Source organism: Cydia fagiglandana, chromosome 14 (genome assembly GCF_963556715.1).
Source record: "Cydia fagiglandana chromosome 14, ilCydFagi1.1, whole genome shotgun sequence".
Classification (NCBI taxonomy): Eukaryota; Metazoa; Arthropoda; class Insecta; order Lepidoptera; family Tortricidae; genus Cydia; species Cydia fagiglandana.
The window spans coordinates 19,502,696-19,525,508 of NC_085945.1; the positions used below are offsets into that span (position 1 = coordinate 19,502,696).

General features: G+C 40.8%; 1 protein-coding gene across 1 annotated transcript in view; it reads left to right on the forward strand.

Moving 5' to 3' along the window:
* Positions 1 to 20,198, forward strand: part of LOC134670481 (E3 ubiquitin-protein ligase TRIM33) — a 34,985-nt gene extending 14,787 nt beyond the window's left edge. Inside the window, exons 11-24 of the mRNA XM_063528307.1 lie at positions 2,862 to 3,051; positions 3,195 to 3,299; positions 3,541 to 3,726; positions 5,196 to 5,359; positions 12,224 to 12,374; positions 12,430 to 12,600; positions 12,656 to 12,826; positions 12,882 to 13,052; positions 13,108 to 13,278; positions 13,581 to 13,743; positions 14,336 to 14,882; positions 14,924 to 15,346; positions 15,850 to 15,981; positions 16,214 to 20,198. Of these exons, the coding sequence (XP_063384377.1) occupies positions 2,862 to 3,051; positions 3,195 to 3,299; positions 3,541 to 3,726; positions 5,196 to 5,359; positions 12,224 to 12,374; positions 12,430 to 12,600; positions 12,656 to 12,826; positions 12,882 to 13,052; positions 13,108 to 13,278; positions 13,581 to 13,743; positions 14,336 to 14,882; positions 14,924 to 15,346; positions 15,850 to 15,981; positions 16,214 to 16,348 (2,880 nt within the window). The 3' untranslated portion in view covers positions 16,349 to 20,198. The remainder of the gene's footprint in view (positions 1 to 2,861; positions 3,052 to 3,194; positions 3,300 to 3,540; positions 3,727 to 5,195; positions 5,360 to 12,223; positions 12,375 to 12,429; positions 12,601 to 12,655; positions 12,827 to 12,881; positions 13,053 to 13,107; positions 13,279 to 13,580; positions 13,744 to 14,335; positions 14,883 to 14,923; positions 15,347 to 15,849; positions 15,982 to 16,213) is intronic.
* Positions 20,199 to 22,813: the final 2,615 nt, after the last annotated feature.

Here is a 22,813-nt window from a genome sequence, read left to right on the forward strand (position 1 = left end):
ACCCCGACACTAAACGGTTGTAGAAACACCCGCTAGTCGTCTCGATGTTATATACATATATAGATGTACAATTTACAATGCATGTTTTAACTATTTTCTTGACTAGAAAGTATTTGGTAATGTTTTAGCTAATTACGAAATGTTTTTCTTCCATTATTATTTAATTTATTGGTAAGATCCAAAAAATATGAGTCAGCATGACTAGTTACCTTGTTCAATAATTTTTCTACTCCCGTACTTTTATTTGTCATTTAAAGGGTTGTGCACATACCTTTAAATCCCTATCTTATAGTAGTCAAGACAAGTCTTTAGTCTATTCCCAAAAAAGTATTTGTGCATACACGCAGTATCTTTTTGGCACTTTTACGATACTTCGTGTAATCACCAATTAAAAAATATTGTATGAAATACATTGTTGCCAACTTAATTTTAATTGTCATCTTTGACAGATGAGTGAACCATAGACATGTTATTTTTTTATTTCATTAATTTTTCCCGCCCGCACCTTTCATTCTTTGCTATTTCTTGAATGAAAAATATTCGTTAAATGTATAATTTTATTTCAAAGTGATTTGTCGTAGAAAAAGTATTGTATGCAACGTTGTTTAACTGAGTCAAAAAATACTCGTGGCGTCTTCATTAACAATTTTCGGATGCACCTCTCGATGCTTATCTGTTGTCGGGGTTGTCATATGACTAAAAATAATTAAAACTTGAGATATTTATGTTGTCACTCCAGGAAAACTTTGTATGAAGTAGGTATGATTTATTAGATAAAAGACAATTTTGATGTAAAACAAAACATAGAAATTACAGACTTACAAAGTGGCTCTGGAATGAAACAATATTAGATTTAATGATAAAAATATATTTCTTAGGCTCAAGAGTGAAATTGTCTAAATAATTCAGACAGAATTTTCGGAGGATTTGTGTCTTCAAGGGACTGCCACCCTACCTTTTGTTAGGGCTCTCAGGGACTCCATATTGGAGATCATTCGAGAAAGATATGGACATTTGATTTGGGAACCCCTCTGGGGACACTTGCTCGCAAGAGCCCAATTTGTGGGAAGACCACACTTTCGGCATGGTGGTCTGAAAGATGGAAACGGCTTGAGTCCTTCGGAAGCTCCACTGAAGAGACTCCTGCTCGAGGGAAGGGAGCGCTCCGCCAGAAGTCTTAGCAGCTTCCAGTGCGGAGCCGGGATTCATTCATTGATTTATTCAATGATTCATTTATTTCATTCATTGAGTAATTTATTAAAAGCTTCAAAAATCATAGAAGTCGATTTAGTTTCGGAGACCTCCTGGAGCGAGGAATTTAAGCACGCCATCTGCCTCTGCCACGTCATTTTGGTACCACGTGCGCGGCCCCTGGGCTCTACGTCTCCGCTCAGCATCTAGCTTCACCGGGGTAAGCAGCCTGTCACCCCGCTGCATCTGAGGAACGTTTAAATTCTGAGGTCGGTCCTTTCCATGATTTAATTTAGTAGGGCATCAGCGCCAGCTGCAAAGTTTAGAGTAAATTTAGAATTTTGAGCAACCACTAAAGTAAGATAAAGACATTTGAAAATCCTGGTACATAGTATTTAGTATAAAAATAAATTAGTTCTTAAAATAAGTAGAATTCTGTGTGAAGCTTTATTCTGGACCTGTTAAGCGGCCCAGCTGTCCACTGAGCTAAGTTCTACCATTAGGTGTCGTCAAATCGAGTGAAAGGTTCACACAGAAGTCGCAGGTTAGGATTAAATTACCAACTTACCACTGGCAAGAAATTTAGGCTTAAATAAAGTTTCTTTAATATAATTTGTGTTCACCTTTTCTTGAACTCCCAAAATAGGTTCCTCCAGCAAGCGTTTTAGACACCACATTTTTACTAAGTATTTAATTTCATTTTTTTGTGCTAACGTGCTATAGCTTTCTTTGAACAAGCCGGAGCTTACGATTTTATTTAACCCCTTCAAAATAGCACGTTTCAGTATGGTATTAAGTAATCAAATTTTATTTAATAAGGATCGTCATGTCATGTACAAGTAAAAACATGTCAAGCAATCACATTACAATAAATACCTATAAACTAACTTATATACTAAAACTACAAATAAACACAGCACAATACATAAATTATTAAATAATCTAAAATAAACCACCCTGAATCGTACCCGGCTCAAAGGTCCGCAGTATGGTATTTGTCAGAGATGACATATAAAATAAGGTTGGCAACACTGTATTTCATTCAATATTTTTTAAGGGGTTATTACACGAAGTATCGTAAAATTGCCAAAAAGATACTGCGTGTATGCACAAATTCTTTTTTTGGGGAATAGACTAAAGACTTGTCTTGACAACTATAAGGTAGGGTTTTAAAGGTGTGTGCACGACCCTTTAAATGACAAATAAAAGTACGGGAGTAGAAAAAATACTATTTCGTACGTGTTAGATTTGTCATTTGCGTTTATTATAGCTTTATTTGATCTTTTGACCGCCTAACGTCTAATACTCATACTCATTTTAAATTCTGAATTTTATTTATCACAGTTTATTGTAGTTTACTTATTTGCATGACCATGTTACGATCTTAACTTGCATAGTAATTAAATGGCGTCTCAACCTTAAGTATCTACGTTTCGTACGGTTTCGTATCGTGTAAGAGAGGCAAATACATATAGGCGACTTAGGGTCGGTTGCACCAAACTGTTCGTATCGTTAAAGAGTTCGCTAAATTTTTATGTATGGAAAGTTTCATAGGAAAGCGCCGGGGCGCGCCGGCTGACGTTGATCAGTCTGTCAAATGTGGTTGGTGCAACTGGCCCTTAGATTGTCGACATCAGGGATGATCCCTCTACATAGTGACATTTCCACAGCAGTCGTACGCGGGCGCGGGCATGGGCGGCGCGGGCGCGGGCGCGGGCGGCTACATGGCGGCGCTGGCCTCGCTGCGCGCGCGCCCGCTCGCGCCGCACCAGCACCAGCACCAGCACCAGCACCAGCTGCAGCACACGCCGCTGCGCCACGCGCACGTCACCTCCACCACGCACCCCCACCACCTGCACGGTGCGTATCGCTGCGGTATCTTTTACTATTTTAGATAACGACATTTTACTAGTTGTAAAAGCCCCAAAAAACCGTGTGGATTGACGGGGCTCGAACGTTACGACCCGGGCTAAACCGTATACGTATATTGTTGTGTATGACAGGTATGAGCGAGCTGAATTTACGCGGACTCCTGAATCAAGGGTCGGGGCGCGGCGCGGCGCGCTCGCCCCTGCAGTCGCATCCCGCCATGCACCATTATCAGCAGAGTGAGTCGTAACTACCCACTTTTTATTAATCATGTACTACTGAGATTCCCGACCTGTTTAAAATTGTATCGTTAAAGCTGGCATCGTTAAAATGAGCCTGCAAGGTAGCTTAGCCGATTCCGAATCGTATTGAAAATTATTAATTCTCGTAGCAAATATGACGTTACCTTCTGCCATTTCTGTACAACTTGTATCTATAGAGTAAACTTACATAGTCGTCGACGTTTCGTCTGTTATGTAGTGATGGGCGCGTACGCGAACAGCGCATACGCGGCGGCGGCGGCGGCGGGCGGCGGCGGCGGCGCGGGGGGGCGGCGCTCGGGCGGGCCGCGCACCCCCTCCCCCGCGCCGCACGCGCCGCACACCCCGCCGCAGGCCGCGCCGCAACCCGCCAAGTGGCACATCCCGCAGCAGGGGCTCGTCAATGGTCAGTATTCTATCTGGAAACCTACGTTACTACTACTATCACTATTGTTCTCTAGTGTCGGATCGCGCCGACCCGCTCCGCCGAGTGGCACGTCCCGCGGCGGCTCGTCGACGGTCAGTATCGATAGCCCTGAAAACCTCAAAAACGATTACTTTCATAAAAATTCAAAAGTGAGTCGTCATTATGGTTAATAAGTTTTTTTAAGTGACCGCGCCTCCTGTATCGATTTTGTACTACAGTAAATAAACATACATACATACATATAATCACGCCTATTTCCCGGAGGGGTAGGCAGAGACCACGGATTTCCACTTGCTACGATCCTGACATATACCTCTTTCGCTTCCTTCACATTCATAACATTCCTCATACACGCTCGCCGGTTTAGGGTGCTCTTGACCTGGCCTTTCTTCAGGATTTCCCCGATCTGATCAGAGAAAGTCCCTTCCAACTCCCACTTCCACTTCTCCTTCATACACTCTCTTTGTCAGCCTTCTTTCAGTCATTCTTTCCACATGTCCAAACCATCTCAACATACCTTTCTCAATTTTTGTCACTACATCTACATCCAGTCCACACTTTTCCCTTATCACACTGTTCCTAATTCTATCTTGCAATCTCACACCACACACACTTCTCAACGCTCTCATTTCCACTGCATTCACTTGGCTCTGATGCCTCTTCTGCCATACCCAACTTTCGCTACCATACATAAGTGTAGGCACCAACACCCCTCTATGAACAGCCAACCGTGCTTTTTGCGACACCTTCTGGCTGCTCATAAAAGCGTTAAGTGCCCCATTCACACGATTCCCAGCATTCACTCTCCTTTCAATGTTTTTATCATGCTTACCGTCCCTAGTGAACAAGGTTCCCAAATACATAAACTCTTTCACTTGTTCCAGTCTTTCTTGACCAATCTAAATTTCACAGTTTGTCATATTTTCTTCCTTTTCAAATACCATTACTTTCGTCTTGTTTACATTTATTTTCATTCCTTTCCTTTCAAAAGACCCATGCATTCTAGTCACCATCTCCTGCAACTCATCACCCGATGACGCTAGCAATACCAGGTCATCAGCGTAAAGAAGACATTTGACGAACAACCCACTCATTCTCAGCCCACATTCATCATTTTTCAAATCATGCAAACTACTATCCATGAACAGATTAAACAGCCACGGTGACGCTACACATCCCTGCCTAACACCCTTCTCGATGCTAAACCACTCAGTGTACTATCCGTTTACTCTCACACAAGCACTGGAATCCTCATAGAGCGATTTCAGTGCCTGAATGAGATGGCCGCTCAATCCATACATCGACAGTACCGACCAAAGTTCATAAACGGGGGATAAAAGTAAATAAACGGGTGGACAAAAAGCGGCAATCGGCCCGCCACTCAGTATCCCGGCTATAAAATTGAGATGGGAATTATGATTGTAAATGATACGACACGTGTTCCACAGGTGGGTTCGACACGTCGACAGGGATGTCGCTGGGCTCGGGCTCGCCTGGTGCGGGCGGCGCGGGCGCGGGCGCGGACTTCAAGATCACGCTGGGCCGCGCGCGCGCCGCGCCGCCGCCCGCCGTCACCTCCACCAACCCCAAGACTCCCAGCCCCAGTCTCAACGTTAGTACCGCTTCTCCTGACAAAACACGGTTTTATAACCTCAAATATTTTTTTTTTTGTGGAAAAACACGGCCATAGATAGAAAGTATCAATTTTCTAACCCGAGCGGGAAAGTAAAAATCATGTAATATATCGTGAATTGTCCCCCGAGGATCTATTCTTGGCTCATTCTTGTTTCTCATATAAATAAACGATTTGCCTTATATAGTTAATGAAAAGCATAAAGCATGCATGTGACTCTTTGCTGATGATACATCTATTATATTTAAAGTAACAAGGAAACAGAGTGATTGAAATGAAATAAATAAATGATGTATTGTCCTTCATTCAGTTCATTGGATCACTACTAATAATTTACTTCTCAAAGCCAGTGTGTTAGATTCTCTTTGCCTAATGCACAGGTTATTTTAAAAGAAGACATGTTAGATTTTAAAAACAAAAGCAGTTTACTTAACCTTGGATTCAAAATTACAGTGGGGTACGCACATTTCTACAGGAGTAATCTACGGGCTGTCCCGTACAAACGCATTTTATTTCCATTGTTGCGACATTTTTTCGGAATTTAAAGCAGGCTGTTATTTTTCTGTGCATATTTTTGACCATTTGTCATAAAAAAGGAAACTCATCTTACCTGCAAATCTTCAGAAAATTCGCGTTTGTACGGGACAAACGGTAGCCAATTTCATGGAATGCTCGTAGACTGGTAGCTAGATTAAGTTCAGCAGCATACGCAGTTAAAAGAATCCGTCAACTTGCAGATGTCGAGACAGCACTGGTGTATTTTGGATACTTCCATAGCGTCATGTCTTACGGCATTTTATTATGGGGCAAAGCTGATGACATTAATAAAATTTTTGATTTACAGAAACGTCCTGTACGTAACATATATAATTTAGGAACACGAAGGTCTCTAAAAATTTTATAGTAAACAATATAATAAAAGAGTTAGCTTAAGACTGCGTCGTGCAAAATCAGCGAAAAAGGCAGTCACCGTTTAGTCGCTAGCGTCCACATCGCTTGATAAAAAAAAATATAATAAATATCATTATTATCCCAAAGAGTGTGTTTACAACGAATCACCCTTGAAAATTTGAAATCTTTTACAATATAATAAATACACTCATGCAAAGTTGTACCTAAAACGTGATGAACGAGTGTCAGCGTTTAGTAAAATTTGTATAAAAAAATCGATGCTCATGCTACAAAATCGAGTGATTTCGAAAGCCAGATAACTAGACTACAACGAATCAGGCTTTTCCTATTTTTCCTCTTAAAGGCTACAGAGAAATTCAATCGTAAACGTAAACTTTCGTAAAATTTCCATACATCCGCCATATCTGTCAAATTCTCCTTCTCCTCAGATGCCCGCTGTGGGCCGTTGGAAGCGGACGCGTACATGTTTTTTCCAAATTGACAGTTCAATTTGGCATATATATTGACAGAAATTCATGTCCGTATACGAATGATGATACCAGTGAAAAACTGTGTTCAAAATAAATAGGGTAAATGAATAATGTCACACGGAGATCCAGAGTCATTAAAATTTTGATTTGTTTTTATTCATAAGTCATAATACTTTAAAAATATAACAAATTATTTAAAATATATACAAACACAACCAAATCAGCGTAATTAGTTTCTTCCTAATTCACTAAAAATTAAAAAAGTTTGAAGATTTGTTTTATCTTATTGGAATTAATTTTCCTTGTGCTGGCATTCATATTACGTCATTTTAAAAACATATATGACATAATGTCAATATACTAGATAGACAATTTATCAACAAATTTCTTCACATTTTAACGTAAACAATATAAATTATTAAAATTTTATTTATGAAGACGAAGCAATGTTGTTCACATAATATCAGCAATAAAATTTTTAGTTTCAACCAGTTTTGTTGCTATTCTGAGAGCTATCACGTGCTTTGAAAGTTAATTCAATGATATATCATCAAGAAATTGAAACCAAGACTCGACCTGCAGTCTCAGCGAGTTTTTGTGGCTATATTATCAGTTGAAAGAACGATATTTCCATCGCAGTGGTATGGTTTACGAGTACCTATATTGGTTTCATGTGACGATGTTTATATAAATGTATCTATCAAATAACAACGTGCTTTTATTTCATTGATATTCGGTGCAAAACGATAACTCAGTAACGAAAAATAATTACTTATCAGAAATGCCTTAAAGTTTTTTCAGTGAACGTTTATTTATAGGTATTTATGAGGTCTTATGTCTTATCAGCGTGGCTTTGGCCTTTGGACATTTTTGTAATGCTTTGTAATAAGGTAGGTGAGGTATCTATATCCCTCATTTAATAACCTTTTTTTGAATGAATTACAATTTAATTATTTAAATAAATAAGTGGTCTACAAACATACATATCCGCTCGGTCCGCTAAAATAATTTAAGTGCCCTACATAATAGGTATATTTAAGATTAACAATCAGTAAACATCATTAATTACGCTCAAATGCTTGTTTCAGTACAAATTGGCTGAAATACTTCGGACATAAAACCTAAAGGTATAAAAGTACAATTTGCTAAGTAAACTGTCAATCTACATTAATTATAATAGATAGACTCTTAGAAGTCAGCTTACTGAAGATTATGAACAACATATAAGTACTTTCTAAATAAAATACAATTTGTTTTTCCATGACTCATGTAGGCCGTATTTTACTATAGACCATTTTAAATTGAAGATGAAATTAATTCATGATAAAAGCTAATAAGGCCCGGTATTATTTTCTGTTATTCTTGAACTTCTGTTCAAGTCAGTGTTCAACTGTCAGTGCAAGTAACAAGGCCCGGTTCCGAACCAACATGGTATGGTTTTTAGGGTTCCGTACCCAAAGGGTAAAACGGGACCCTATTACTAAGACTTCGCTGTCCGTCCGTCCGTCCGTCTGTCTGTCACCAGGCTGTATCTCACGAACCGTGATAGCTAGTGACAGTTGAAATTTTCACAGATGATATATTTCTGTTGCCGCTATAACAACAAATACTAAAAACAGAATAAAATAAAGATTTAAATGGGGCTCCCATACAACAAACGTGATTTTAGACCAAAGTTATGCAACGTCGGGAGTGGTCAGTACTTGGATGGGTGACCGTTTTTTTTTTTTGCTTTTTTTTTGTTTTTTTTTTGCATTATGGTACGGAACCCTTCGTGCGCGAGTCCGACTCGCATTTGCCCGGTTTTTTTTATAAAACGTGTATTTTTCAAAAGCGCTGGAATATTTATATAACTATTTTGGTATATGAAGAAACATGAACAAATGAGAAATCTATATTGAATTGATTTGTTAATAATATCCTGATTATTAATAGAACTATTTCAGTTAAAATAAAGGTACAAAATACAAAAATACAAAAAATACAAAATACAAAATCGTTTATTTGTCCAACATAGGTATGAATAGTACATAAGTACAGATCTTATAGTATTACTGTTGTATCACTATGTTGTGCCATAAGGCGTACAATTATTTGTCATTAATGGACTGTGACTACATGCTGTGCACAGTTACCATTAATTATAGTCTAACAAAAATTCGCTTACACTATAATATGTTTTGTCAACTAAATATTTAAAAACTTTACTTTTAAAACTTGTCATATCCTCTAAATTTCTTAATTCATTCGGTATTTTATTAAAAATTTGTGGGGCCATTCCAAATATACTTTTCCTATATAATGCTGTTTTGGAAGGCATTGAATTTATTTTGTTCCTAAGACCTAAGGTGGGCCTTATATGCTTCACCTGACCTTATTCGTCCACATTTAGATCCTATAGCTATATTTGGTCACTTTGGCCGTCACTATCTATTTGATGCCGATTGTACTAACAATTAAAAGTACAGCTCATATGTACTTTTACCTGTACTGAAACTTAAGCATTTGAGCGTAATTAAAGATGTTCACTGATTATTAACATTACGTGTTAAAGAACCGTGTCCCGATGGTGCGTCCATTAATGAATCGCATACTAACGGATAGAGGTTTACGAGTACATTCACGGAAAAATGATTACAGGCAACCCAATACTAGTGGCTTAGTTGCCGTTTATAAATCGTTTGTGTCGAGCAAAATCAGCGGAAAAGGCAGTCACCGTTTAGTCGCTAGCGTTCACATCTCTTGATAAAAAAAATTATAATAAATGTCATTATTATCCCAAAGAGTGTGTTTACAACGAATCACCCTTGAAAATCTGAAATCTTTTACAATATAATAAATACACTTATGCAAAGTTGTACCTAAAATGAGATGAACGAGTGTCAGCGTTTAGTAAAATTTATATAAAAAAATCGATGCTCAAGCTATAAAACCGAGTGATTTTGAAAGCCAGATAACTAGACTACAACGAATCAGGTTTTTCCTATTTTTCCTCTTAAACGCAACAGAGAAATTTAAGGTTAAAGTTAGGTGAGGAATATAAGGCCCGACGGGTAACAAGGCCCAGCATTCAATAATAGTAGTTAAAATAACAATTAAATAGCTGTAAGCAGTACTGTAAAATACTGATAAGTGTTTGAGGCCTCCTCACTGAGGAGATTTTGTAATTTCATGACCGAACTGGACCAAACGTTGGAATGTTATGATAAGTCTTGTCATTCATGATAGTGTCGGGCCCGTATAAAGTAGTATGAACGACAGCCTTACTGCCATCCCAACTCTGTAGGTTTATAACATTAAAAATGTTTATCAGATCGTTTTCGTGGGAGACTGTACATTTTCAAAAGTTACAACGATAACAAAAGGCAGTGGTATTAAAAGATGCAGGAGTTTGCGGAGCATCGTAAGGTAGGTAAGGTATTAAATTAACACAATTATCGTTACGAAACACAAACTAAGCTTTTGCGATGTAGTACAATTTAAATCAATTCTAAAAGTGAAGTTTGTATAGGTATGTATATTCTTCTGAGAATAAATTGTCTTATACCTGGAATCGATTGTTTTAGTAAGTTAGGTAACAAACACTCTATATTACAATCTTGTACCTATTACAAATGCAAAGTATAGATCGTGTCCTTCACGAAAACGCGTGCCTTGACTTGTATTGCCATGTTATTAAAGGTTAGATTTACCAAATCAGCGCGTCATCGTGGATCACATGAAACTATAAAACAAAATGCCAACAATCAAATGAATCTAGGCCTTAATTTACTATACAGGGTGGAAAGATAAGTCGGGCCCTGGAGGGAAATTACCTTAATTATACCTTATTTTTAAAAAGAAACAAAACTGCATTCAAAGATTTTCTAAAACTCGCTTGCTTCGCCCGGGACTCGAACCGACTAAAAATTCCAAAAAATAAAAACTCGCAAGTTTATTCTACTAGTCGATACAGTTAATGTTAATGATAACATTTCTCCAAGAAACATTAGGTCTTACACTCGTCTGTCGTACAAAATATCCATAAAATCTAATATTTAGTACTTAAGATTTCGTTTGACAAGCCAAATTGAATAAAAAAAGCAAAATACTTTTAATGCAGTTTTGTTTCTTTTTAAAAATAAAGGAATGTCTCCTTTAAGTAAAATGAGCCAGCTTAAGGATTTAAGGCTCCCTCCAGGGCCCGACATCTTTCCACCCTGTATACCATTTTAAATTTAAGGCGTAATTAATTCGAGATAAAGGATAATAAGGCCTAAAGGGAAATTTTGTAGGCCTTATTACCCACGAACAATGTATGTGAACTGAATAGGATAAAAAGGAACTAGATTATAACATATTGTTCTCATGTTTAGCACAGTGTAATAAATAAATATTTTTTTATAACAAAAACGATCGTTATATGATAAGTACCTACACGCTGAAATGTATGTACATTTTACCTGTGTGAAAATTGTATAATTGAGATAAATAAACTAAATTATACTTACTATATTCCCTGTTATTCTTGAACTTGTACGTGGGCTAAAAAGGCCCTCTGTCTGTGCGGGTGACAAGGCCCGGCCCCGGGCCTTATTGAACGTGAGACGAAATAGTAAATTTAATTATTTTTATATAGGTAATTATGAGTTCTTTGATTTCCCGATAAGCATCACTTACTGACTTACAAAAGTATAAATGTAGTACATATGTAGTACCTGAATTTTATTAGAGGTTTTTAAAGCCTTATTATCAATTAAGTTATAAGTGAAATATAATAAGCGTCTTTAGTTGTAAAAAAATATTACAAGCCCTATAACTAATGAGGGGATCATTTTAGATATAGTCCACTTTTTTCGAGTAGGTAAATTCGGACTATGTTTACAAACCGCATACCATCGCCCATGACCACACTGTTAACTGACAGTTCGTAAACCTTATTACAAAAGGCATAAGGTCCACCGATGGACAGTTAAGAGCATCGCCGTTTGTACCTATCTTAATACAAATAAAAGTCAACAACGAAAATAATTAATTACCTAATACGTCACATACCTATGACATGACATGAACAAACAAGGAAAGCTATATATAAAAAGTGATTTTTCTCTGTCTTCTCACAAAGGAAAGCTTTGACAGTTTAAATTCCTCAAAAAGGTCCGTAGTTAACACTAAACTCGAAACAGCACCTTTAAAAAAACATTAGGGGTCACTGACCTGTCCCAGTAAATTGAGGTAGTGTGCGTGAGCTGCGTTTGTGTGTGAAATGGGGTAATTTGACAGAATCTGAAAATTTACCCTCCTCGACGCCCTCTTAAGCCTATTTACAGAATATTCATTTTGATTTTGAAAACTACACTTGTAAAAAAATTGTGACTAGTTTCAGCTGTTTGGCTATCATTCAGAAAAACGTAGATTACTTGTGTTATCCTGTTTTATTTACAATGTTTATTATATTCTGTTCAATATGTACGTCCAACAGGGTGGCGCCGGCGTAGAACTAGACAAAGTATGCGCGGAATCGGTGCAGGACCTGATGGCCACCATCGCCAAGCTGGACTCGAACGGCGTGCAGGTGCTGCCCGAGCAGCCCCGCGCCGAGCCCGCCGTGCACTCCTCCACCGACACCGCCGGTCAGTGACACTCATACTACATGAAGTATACAAGCTGGACTCGAACGGCGTGCAGGTGCTGCCCGAGCAGCCCCGCGCCGAGCCCGCCGTGCACTCCTCCACCGACACCGCCGGTCAGTGACACTCATACTACATGACATATACAAGCTAGACTCGAACGGCGTGCAGGTGCTGCCCGAGCAGCCCCGCGCCGAGCCCGCCGTGCACTCCTCCACCGACACCGCCGGTCAGTGACACTCATACTACATGACATATACAAGCTGGACTCGAACGGCGTGCAGGTGCTGCCCGAGCAGCCCCGCGCCGAGCCCGCCGTGCACTCCTCCACCGACACCGCCGGTCAGTGACACTCATACTACATGACATATACAAGCTGGACTCGTACGGCGTGCATGTGCTGCCCGAGCAGCCCCGCGCCGAGCCCGCCGTGCACTCCTCCACCGACACCGCCGGTCAGTGACACTCATACTACATGACATATACAAGCTGGACTCGAACGGCGTGCAGGTGCTGCCCGAACAGCCCCGCGCCGAGCCCGCCGTGCACTCCTCCACCGACACCGCCGGTCAGTGACACTCATACTACATGACATATACAAGCTGGACTCGAACGGCGTGCAGGTGCTGCCCGAGCAGCCCCGCGCCGAGCCCGCCGTGCACTCCTCCACCGACACCGCCGGTCAGTGACACTCATACTACATGACATATACAAGCTGGACTCGAACGGCGTGCAGGTGCTGCCCGAGCAGCCCCGCACCGAGCCCGCCGTGCACTCCTCCACCGACACCGCCGGTCAGTGACACTCATACTACATGAAGTATACAAGCTGGACTCGAACGGCGTGCAGGTGCTGCCCGAGCAGCCCCGCGCCGAGCCCGCCGTGCACTCCTCCACCGACACCGCCGGTCAGTGCGGTGCCTCTCATACCTGCTACATTTCCTATACATCACATACTTTACATAATCACAGTTTCATGATAGCCAGAAAATTTCAAATTGAGAAAGCGTGGCTGTAAATTTAGGATTAGAGGTGCGGAGCGTTCATACCCGGCGCGCTTTCGCCGCAAAAGGCCGCTAATCCCTAATTCCTACAGCCCTCATCGGAGCGCGGTCTCAGCCTTCCTCGGGCCGATCTTACCGTGCCTATTGCTCTGTGATGCGTCTGAGAGCAACCAAGGAGTGTTTTGTACAAGACTGTTACCTCGCAGGCGCTGCAGCGGCGCCGGCGCCCGCGGCCGCGGCCGCCGCCGGGGACCCCAACGAGGACTGGTGCGCCGTGTGCATGGACGGCGGCGAGCTCATGTGCTGCGACAAGTGCCCCAAGGTGTTCCACCAGTACTGCCACATACCCACCATCGAGAAGCTGCCCGAGTGAGTGCCCTGCCCATCCTTCACACGCTCGCTAACAGGGATCCACTGTTCAACGTGGTCCTACACTGTCCGCATTCACGTAGCTCCTTCCAGTGAACCTGATGATGCTGTCTGTCCTCCTTGTCCACTCTACAACTTGTATGCTCCAACAGTCATGATTTCTTCGGGCTGTCACCCTCTTAATGTCACTTCACGAGCTAGTTCAACCAGGCACAGCTCTCTCCATTGTACGTTGAGTGACTGATTCAATGTGGTCAACAGCTTGACGGACCAATTTTCAGTCTCATCCTATAACAATTTCATTTATTATGTTTTGCAACACTTTTTGATTAATTTCAAGTGGCTTATGAGGGCCACGAGGGGGCAGCCTAGGTTTATTAAAAGCTATTTTATATTTGAAATATTTCACTGTGCCATCTAGGATGTATTCCATTACCTACTAAATGAGATGTGTATTCATCGGGGCTACAAGGTGATCTTGAAAGTGACAGTTGTATAAAGTATAGAAATTCACGTTCGTATTACTTTTGGCGTTTACAATGATAAAACAGACGTGTCGTTCTGATGTCATACATGATATGTTGATCGACAGCGAGACGGAGACATGGCAGTGCCTGTTGTGCGTGAACTTCGCGGAGCTGGCGGAGGAGCCGCGCGCGGCCGGCGAGCCCGTCTCCCCCAGGGAACAGAAGCTCATGGAGCGCGTCACGCTCGAGCTCTACTGCCAGTACGAGCCCAGCCTGCCCTTCCGCGAGCCCGTCTCCCAGCTCAACCACGACTACCACAGCAAGGTATACCATCACAGAAGCTCATGGAGCGCGTCACGCTCGAGCTCTACTGCCAGTACGAGCCCAGCCTGCCCTTCCGCGAGCCCGTCTCCCAGCTCAACCACGACTACCACAGCAAGGTATACCACCACAGAAGCTCATGGAGCGCGTCACGCTCGAGCTCTACTGCCAGTACGAGCCCAGCCTGCCCTTCCGCGAGCCCGTCTCCCAGCTCAACCACGACTACCACAGCAAGGTATACCATCACAGAAGCTCATGGAGCGCGTCACGCTCGAGCTCTACTGCCAGTACGAGCCCAGCCTGCCCTTCCGCGAGCCCGTCTCCCAGCTCAACCACGACTACCACAGCAAGGTATACCATCACAGAAGCTCATGGAGCGCGTCACGCTCGAGCTCTACTGCCAGTACGAGCCCAGCCTGCCCTTCCGCGAGCCCGTCTCCCAGCTCAACCACGACTACCACAACAAGGTATACCATCACAGAAGCTCATGGAGCGCGTCACGCTCGAGCTCTACTGCCAGTACGAGCCCAGCCTGCCCTTCCGCGAGCCCGTCTCCCAGCTCAACCACGACTACCACAGCAAGGTATACCATCACAGAAGCTCATGGAGCGCGTCACGCTCGAGCTCTACTGCCAGTACGAGCCCAGCCTGCCCTTCCGCGAGCCCGTCTCCCAGCTCAACCACGACTACCACAGCAAGGTATACCATCACAGAAGCTCATGGAGCGCGTCACGCTCGAGCTCTACTGCCAGTACGAGCCCAGCCTGCCCTTCCGCGAGCCCGTCTCCCAGCTCAACCACGACTACCACAGCAAGGTAGACCGTCACCATTCACTGACCATTATAGTCCTTACCTCCTTGGAATAAAGTTCACATACGATCCGCTGTGCTAATGATAGTTTGACTTTTTCTAGATGTGGTCACAACTGACCATTTCATGATATGACTGCCTCATCATGAAATTATCAATTTTAAGATCTAATAGTCTCGACAGATAAGCAATTCAAGTAATGTCATAAGCGACAATAGTTTTGGATTGGCTGCGTTCAATAGTTTCCAGCAATTTTGACGGGTTCGGCCTTACTCAAACTTAGTCATTTATCCAATCCAGATTTGCTTTTGCTACTCAGTTTTTGGTCTTCCACTGAAGTTTGGTTGCGCGTATTATACTGAGCTCGGTAGAAACGAGGACAAACATGTGTAAAAAAGTTTAATTTTAACCCATTGAACGCTACGCCTATGGTGTTGGCGTAGCTGCCGTATTTGATAAATGTAGCATTGAGTTGTGTGTTGTACGGTTTGTATGGTTGCGTGTGCAGATCTCGCGGCCGATGTGCCTGGACATGATCCGCATGAAGCTGCAGCCGCGCTCGCCGACGCGCTACGCGCACGTGGCGCACTTCGTGCAGGACGTGCGCCTCATGTTCCGCAACGCGCGCCTCTACAACCCGGTAAACATACATCTTATATTTGTATCTCATTATTATTATTGCTCATCTTTGTTTTATGAATTTTGATAATAAAAATAAAATAACAAAGGTGTACCTAATAAGTAATAAAAATGACTTCGGAGTAAAAAAAAAATGAAAGTCAGCAGGCGGAGCGCGGGACCCTCGCGAGCTGGAGTCGACCTTATTTTTATTATTGATAAGTCTGTGTTGTATATATAATGTGTGTGTGCAGCCGGAGTCTTCGATCTACAAGGACGCGGTGCGGCTGGAGCAGTTCTTCGACGCGTCGCTGGAGAAGTGGCTGCCCGAGTACGCGTACTGGAGCGGCGAGGGCGAGCCGCCCGCCAAGCGCAAGCGCAGCGACTGACTGCACGCCGCGCCGGCGCCTGTCGCCACCCCCGCCACCCCCGCCCCGCCCGAGACACACCACCAGCCTTCACCAACACATTACACACAACAATCATCCTAAACATTCACTGTAATGGAACACATGACCGCGAGTGCGTAAATCTCACATATTCGCCCCGCTCGCCCGCTTTAATATCTATAGACTCTAGAGCGCAGGTGTACGTCGCGTGTGAACATTGTAACAGACGGCAAAGCATTGAAGTGGTGATACTAATTTATTAATTCCGATTTAGACGAAAACACCAGTACCCAATTAGGTAATTAACTATTGACGATTGCAAAATAATCTAAAATGTGGTAAACGATACGCTAAGAAGTAAACGTTTCTTGTAAAATAATTAATAAATATCAAATTTTATAAAAATCAATGATATTACACGATAACGACCATGACTTATAACAAGTATAAAAAAAGAATTAAAACTGCTCCAACAATGAAACTCATAAATGATAAATTCCCGCCAAATATTTACAGTACTTTCGGAAAGAATTACAGTAACTTTAAAACTGGCGTCGAAACAGTTTTATAACCTTTTATATTTATAAAATACTTAAACACGAGCGAACTTAATGAATATAAACTATCTATCGATAATAGAGTACATACTACCTAGAGCTAGACAAACATTGTAGCGTAAGAGATGTATGTTAATGTTACCCCGACTCTACTCTTGTAAACACCGTACATTGAAACGCAGATACTTCTTTCGTTCTACAAACGTATTAAACTATGACAACATTCGACAAATGAAATTATAGTTAAAATGAAACAGTAATATCTGATGGATAGCTGCGTCTCTATCTTTCTATTTATAAGTTTGCAATATTGTCGTGACGAAAATGTCATCTTTTTAAGCAATATTGACCAGTACTATTCTACACTCTCAATTAACAATTTATAAACTATATTGCAAATATATAAGGTACATTAATGATCGGTTTAGAGTATTGATACATTCGTTCCTCTACGTAAGAAAAGTTTACAAGTGTGTAGACGGCTTTAGTGAACTTAGGCCCACTCGCACCATTCCACTAACCCGGGGTCCGGTTAAACCAGGAGTTGCCATGGTTAGCCATACAATTTGATACTAGGTTAATAGTTTAACCGCTTAACCTCGGGTTAGTGGAATGGTGCAAGTAGGCCTTAGTTGACTAAATTAGGGTGGTATTCCACACGTCCACTTTCTTTGTCCAGTGTGCATTGCGTCTCACTCTCTCATTAAGCAAAATATGAGGTGAAAATACACATTGGACCAAGATATTGAACAGATGGAACACCACCCTTCCGTGCTCGCGTGGCGCGCCTGTTGAAGGTTGCCAATCACAATGTATTTGTATAATTATATTACTTACACTAATATCGGAAGTCATCTTTCAAAACCTTTAATAATATTTCATCTATATGTATGTAGCTTTCACCCGCCTAGGGGCCTAAGGAGCCTTCTAATCCTTCTATTGCATTGTATTTTGAATCATTATTTTGGAAAAATCTAAATTGGATTTTTCGTAACATGTTTTGATCTGAGGCCGCCAAACGATAAGTAAAATGGTGAAACATTTTGTTTTTGTCAACCGAATGAAAACTGTTTTTAAAATAAACAGTAACGAAAAATATTTTAAAATATTCAAGATTGTTTGTAGAAAATAGATGGCGCGCCGCGATCTTCCGTTACGTTCCCCGCGCGGGCTGTTCTGTACATAGCGTAGCGTAGCTCATGTCTTTATATATTTATATGACGAATACTTTATATCCTACGCAAAGGAATACTGACTAGTGTTGAACTGCGCAGAATACTGGAGCCGCAAAGACAGCTGAAGTAAATGGTGTACTGCGACATATGGTTGCTGGTGAACTGGATTGTCGAACTTTAACGCTTGACAAAAAAGTTATTGCATAATGTAATGTAAGGCTGTATGGCGCCATCTACCTCAGCTGTTACACTTGAAGCTGGACTATATCACGGGTGTTAGTATTCCGTTGTGTATTTATTGAATACTTTCTATTGTCTCTTGTTGTGGATGGACGTTACGTGCGTGTTGTTGTAGATCGAGTGGACTCGAGTCGAGTGCTACGAGAGATATTTTGCACGGGTCATGCACATGTTTAAAGCTAAAAACATATATCTGTACCCAAAAATAATAAGGACACTAAAATCTTATTTCCGGATTTTATTAAAAATTTAGTGCAGAACTTTAATGTGTCCCCGGAGTCCCGGGCTTAGAAAAAAATAGATGCTTGATAAGATAGAACCAGAATGTGTGTATGGCCCGTTAGGCTGCTTCCATACTGACACCGCGATCGGCCGGTGGAGGTGTAAGGGTCGGTCGCACAAAACCGGCTGTCACCATCAGAGGCTAGAGCGCTCGCTAAATGTTATTGTATGGGAAGTTTCATAATTCACTCCTGGCTGACGTTGATCAGTCCGCTAATTTTAGTTGGTGTGACTGGCTCTAGCGTACTGTCACCTGCAATAATATGTTACACAACGGAAGCCGAAAAAATATCTGGCTCGACTTTATTTGTAGAGCCATTCTTATGGCGCTCTTGCGTGTCACGTATTTTTGCAGCCTTCGAAGAGCAACATATTATTGCAGGTGTGTTTGCGCGCGTTTTGTGCAGATGGGACAGTGTTACAAACAGCTTACTGTGGCATACCTTCCCCTCTGGACTCGGCGCGGCGCGCGGCGGCGGCGGTAGATCGCGGTGTCAGTGTGTGAATCTCTTTAGTGTTGGTTAAGTTTTGAGTGAGTTTTGCTCGAGCGACGATTTGCATTATCACTATTATATTGCTTATCGGCGACAAAACGTTTCGTTCCTTAAATGGTTAAAAAGGAATGAAAACTCTACGTTGATTATAAACAGTATCGTTTAACAGTAGTGCATTTCGCTCGGCTGTTTAAGTTGTTATGATCTGGAATGTATATTAATAATTTTATGATTATAGCACTTGTTAGCTGTATATCTTGATTCCTACTAGGTACCAATATTTTTCACAATTCATTTTAAGTTACACTTAGTTTTATTTTTTATCAGAAATCAAATGATACTTTCGAGAGTGGCTATTTATTTCTTAGTTATATTTTCTTGTTCGGAGTTAAGTTAACGGTTACTTTACGCTAGAAGAGTGTCGTGGAGGTGAGAGTTATTTTTGTAAGATTGAACGTGATATGTGGACGCTCTCTGTGTTAGAATCGTTTGTATAACGTCGCAGCGGCCGTGTGTGTGTGTGGGAGACTAGAGATGTTCGTCCTTTTTGTACAGACAAACGTTTTACACAATGTCGTATGGGGTCTCTGCTGCCTTTCCGAAGACCATAAGTACCGGCCCGCGAGCCGTAGTTTGGATACACATGCCATAGTGACCGATTAAGAGGTAGAGGATTTTATCATGGGATATAAATAATTTTTCGTTTATTTATTTGAAATGTTATTAATTAGGTTCAATATTTATTATTCAGTGATTAACAGGTCATACGGATGTTGATGTTGAGTGTTCTTACGTTTGTGTTTTATGTTTCCGAATGATAATAACATGAGACAAATACGTACCCAGTCTGATTCAGATGAAACCTACGTTGGGATTGGGAATTCATTTTTCTGACCAAGTAGGTATACACAACATTGTGTAAACATTTGTATATAAAATGAAAGGACATAATGTCGTGTTTGTAGTGAGCCTCACAACACAACCTATGTTGGACGAGGAGAGAGCTGCATCTTGAGAGCGCGAGGGCTCGCATTTGAATAAGTAATCTCTTTATCGGCGTATAAACATTATTGAATTAGAAATAAATACCATTTATTGGAAACTGTGTATCATTTCGCACTCCCCCATTCTGATTGAACCTTACAACACGAGTCAGTGGTACAGTCACCTGCAATAATATGTAACACACCGAAGGCCGTAAAAATATCTGATACGATCTTATTTGTAGAGCCATAAGAGTAATTACCTTAATCTTCTTCCCTTTACATCTCCTATAGTTCGTTTTTTTTTAGCATTAGAAAGAACTCCACAGAAGCAAGCGTGCAGTTTTTATCAGGCTCTTTAAGGGGTCATCCATTAATTACGTCACACTAATTTCTAGGTTTTTTGACCCCTCCCCCCCCCCCCTTGTCACATTTGGCAAACCCCTCCCCCCTAGTGTGACGTCACATTTTTTCTACGAAATCGCCAAATCGAATTAAGTAAGTACCTATAAGTGTTATTAATATTTTATCAAAATATTTTTGACGATATAAATATTAGTAATTTTATAACCCAAAACTGCTTAGGAAAGAAAATTAAAAGAATAAAAACGATTTTTAAAAACTTGTTATTTAAATGTACAGCGAATAAAATAATTTAAAAAAAATTTCGGTTACTGATGAAGTTAAAGTGACGTCACAAAGTTTGTGTCTCCCCCCTCCCCCATGTCACATTTTCTTGACCCCCTCCCTCCCCCTAAACGTGTGACGTAATTAATGGATGACCCCTAATTGTTAATAATTATTGAATTATCTAATGTAGCATGGTCAATACATATAATTTACTTCAAATTATTACCGCTAAAAGTGCCGGATTTGGAACCACAAGCTTACTTCTGCGAAGTTCTTTCTAATGCTAAAAAAAACGAACTATAGTGAGTATTATATTCTTTGCATTACATTCCCAGACTTCTCTTTACGAAAAGACTAATAATAAAAAGATCTCCCATTTAGCTCACTTCATGTTGTAACACCGGTCAAGCCCTATTACGTAACGCAATTCGCTTAGATACCGTCGCCATCATTTGACACATACATAGCGATTCAACCGCTAAATGTAGGTGTTACGATAGCAATTTACTAATTAGGTACTACCTACCTATAACGATTATCGACTATGCCACAAATGACAATGACATGACAGCTGAGTTGACTATTATACGTTATCATTATCACTGCGACAAACACACCAGATTTGTTGTTGTTAACTGTTTTTTCTCGGAATCAGCAATTGTTAGTGGCTGAATCAATCAGAGTGCAGTGTAGTATTATACAGAGTGTAGTGTAGTGTACAGACAGGAGAGCGGAGCCGGCGCGAGAGGACGTGCGGTGAGTGACCCCGCTTGTAGGTTATTGACCTGCCGAAAATGTTTCCAATAACTTATTATTATTAATTTACACATAAAAGTTTGGTAGCTTTGTGCTAACGATTAAGTTCAATGTACAGATTACCTATGCGAGCTATCTTATAGGTAATTATATTTCTTATTGGAATGCATGGATTGCAATTAGGGGTTGTATAGGTGCGGATTTAGAGATTGTGCTTACCTACTGTTTTGTTTGTGTGATAATAATAATACACAATAAGCGAGGAAACTTAAGGGGAATAGCTCATGGATTTTAATATATTTGCCTGATGAAATATTATAGAAAATTTTAAACACCTTCCACGAGCATTAGGAGCTTACATATGTATTTATTTTATTAGGCACTATATAACACGATACCCAATACTTAAGTACTATAAGCATACATAAACGCGTGAACTAGGTGGGTATCATGCATGAGGCATAATTTACATCAGTATTCAAGTTGAATTACCAATACTAACAGTACTTTATTGAGAAATCTTCGGATTCAAGTTTTAAGCCAATAAAACGTTTACCTACCGCTAAATAACGGTACCTCCTCGCCACAGCGATGCATCCTTTGTGAAAGGGGAGTGTCAGGTTTGAAGCCATGCAGGCACTGGATTTTCTCAATAATTGCTAAAATACCTAAGTACACGGTATACATATACATACTCTCCCTACTTCACTAAAAACTAGCTGTCTAATAGAAAGACAAATAGTGCCAATTAACTGTAAACATACGAAATTGTTATTCTTACTTACGTACATACATTAATTATTAGGCACTAGTAATATAGGATATTTATTAAACATATAGGCATTAGGTACCACATACCCACCGCAAGATACGCTGTCGCAATGCACCCACTTATCATTATCACTCTGGCGTTGTTTTTATTGCTCGATTTAGGCCATTGACTCCTTATCAGTAGGTATTTATTGACCACTTAATGATAGTTTTACATCACGCTCACGATGTCTCTTAAGATCGAAGTCGTAGGTACAGAGAAATATATGTACCATCTATCTACTCTTAAAAGGTTGAAGCATTCTGAGTAACAAGAATGTATAATTAAATTAAGTGTAGAACAAAGATGAAGCTTTGTAGCTTCACGGTTTGGGTACCTTTATTAATTTTCGGTACCTTTTACACTGATGTTGTAAGATATAACATACCTATAACACGTCACATACACACAGCTGTAATTTTCTAAAGCATTTTTGTAGGTAATTAGATTGCTGCCGCATTCTTATTACGGCTGCCAAAAGTTTCGCATGTTTTATCCACGATAAAATCAGGTGTCTCAACTATTATTTCTTCACAG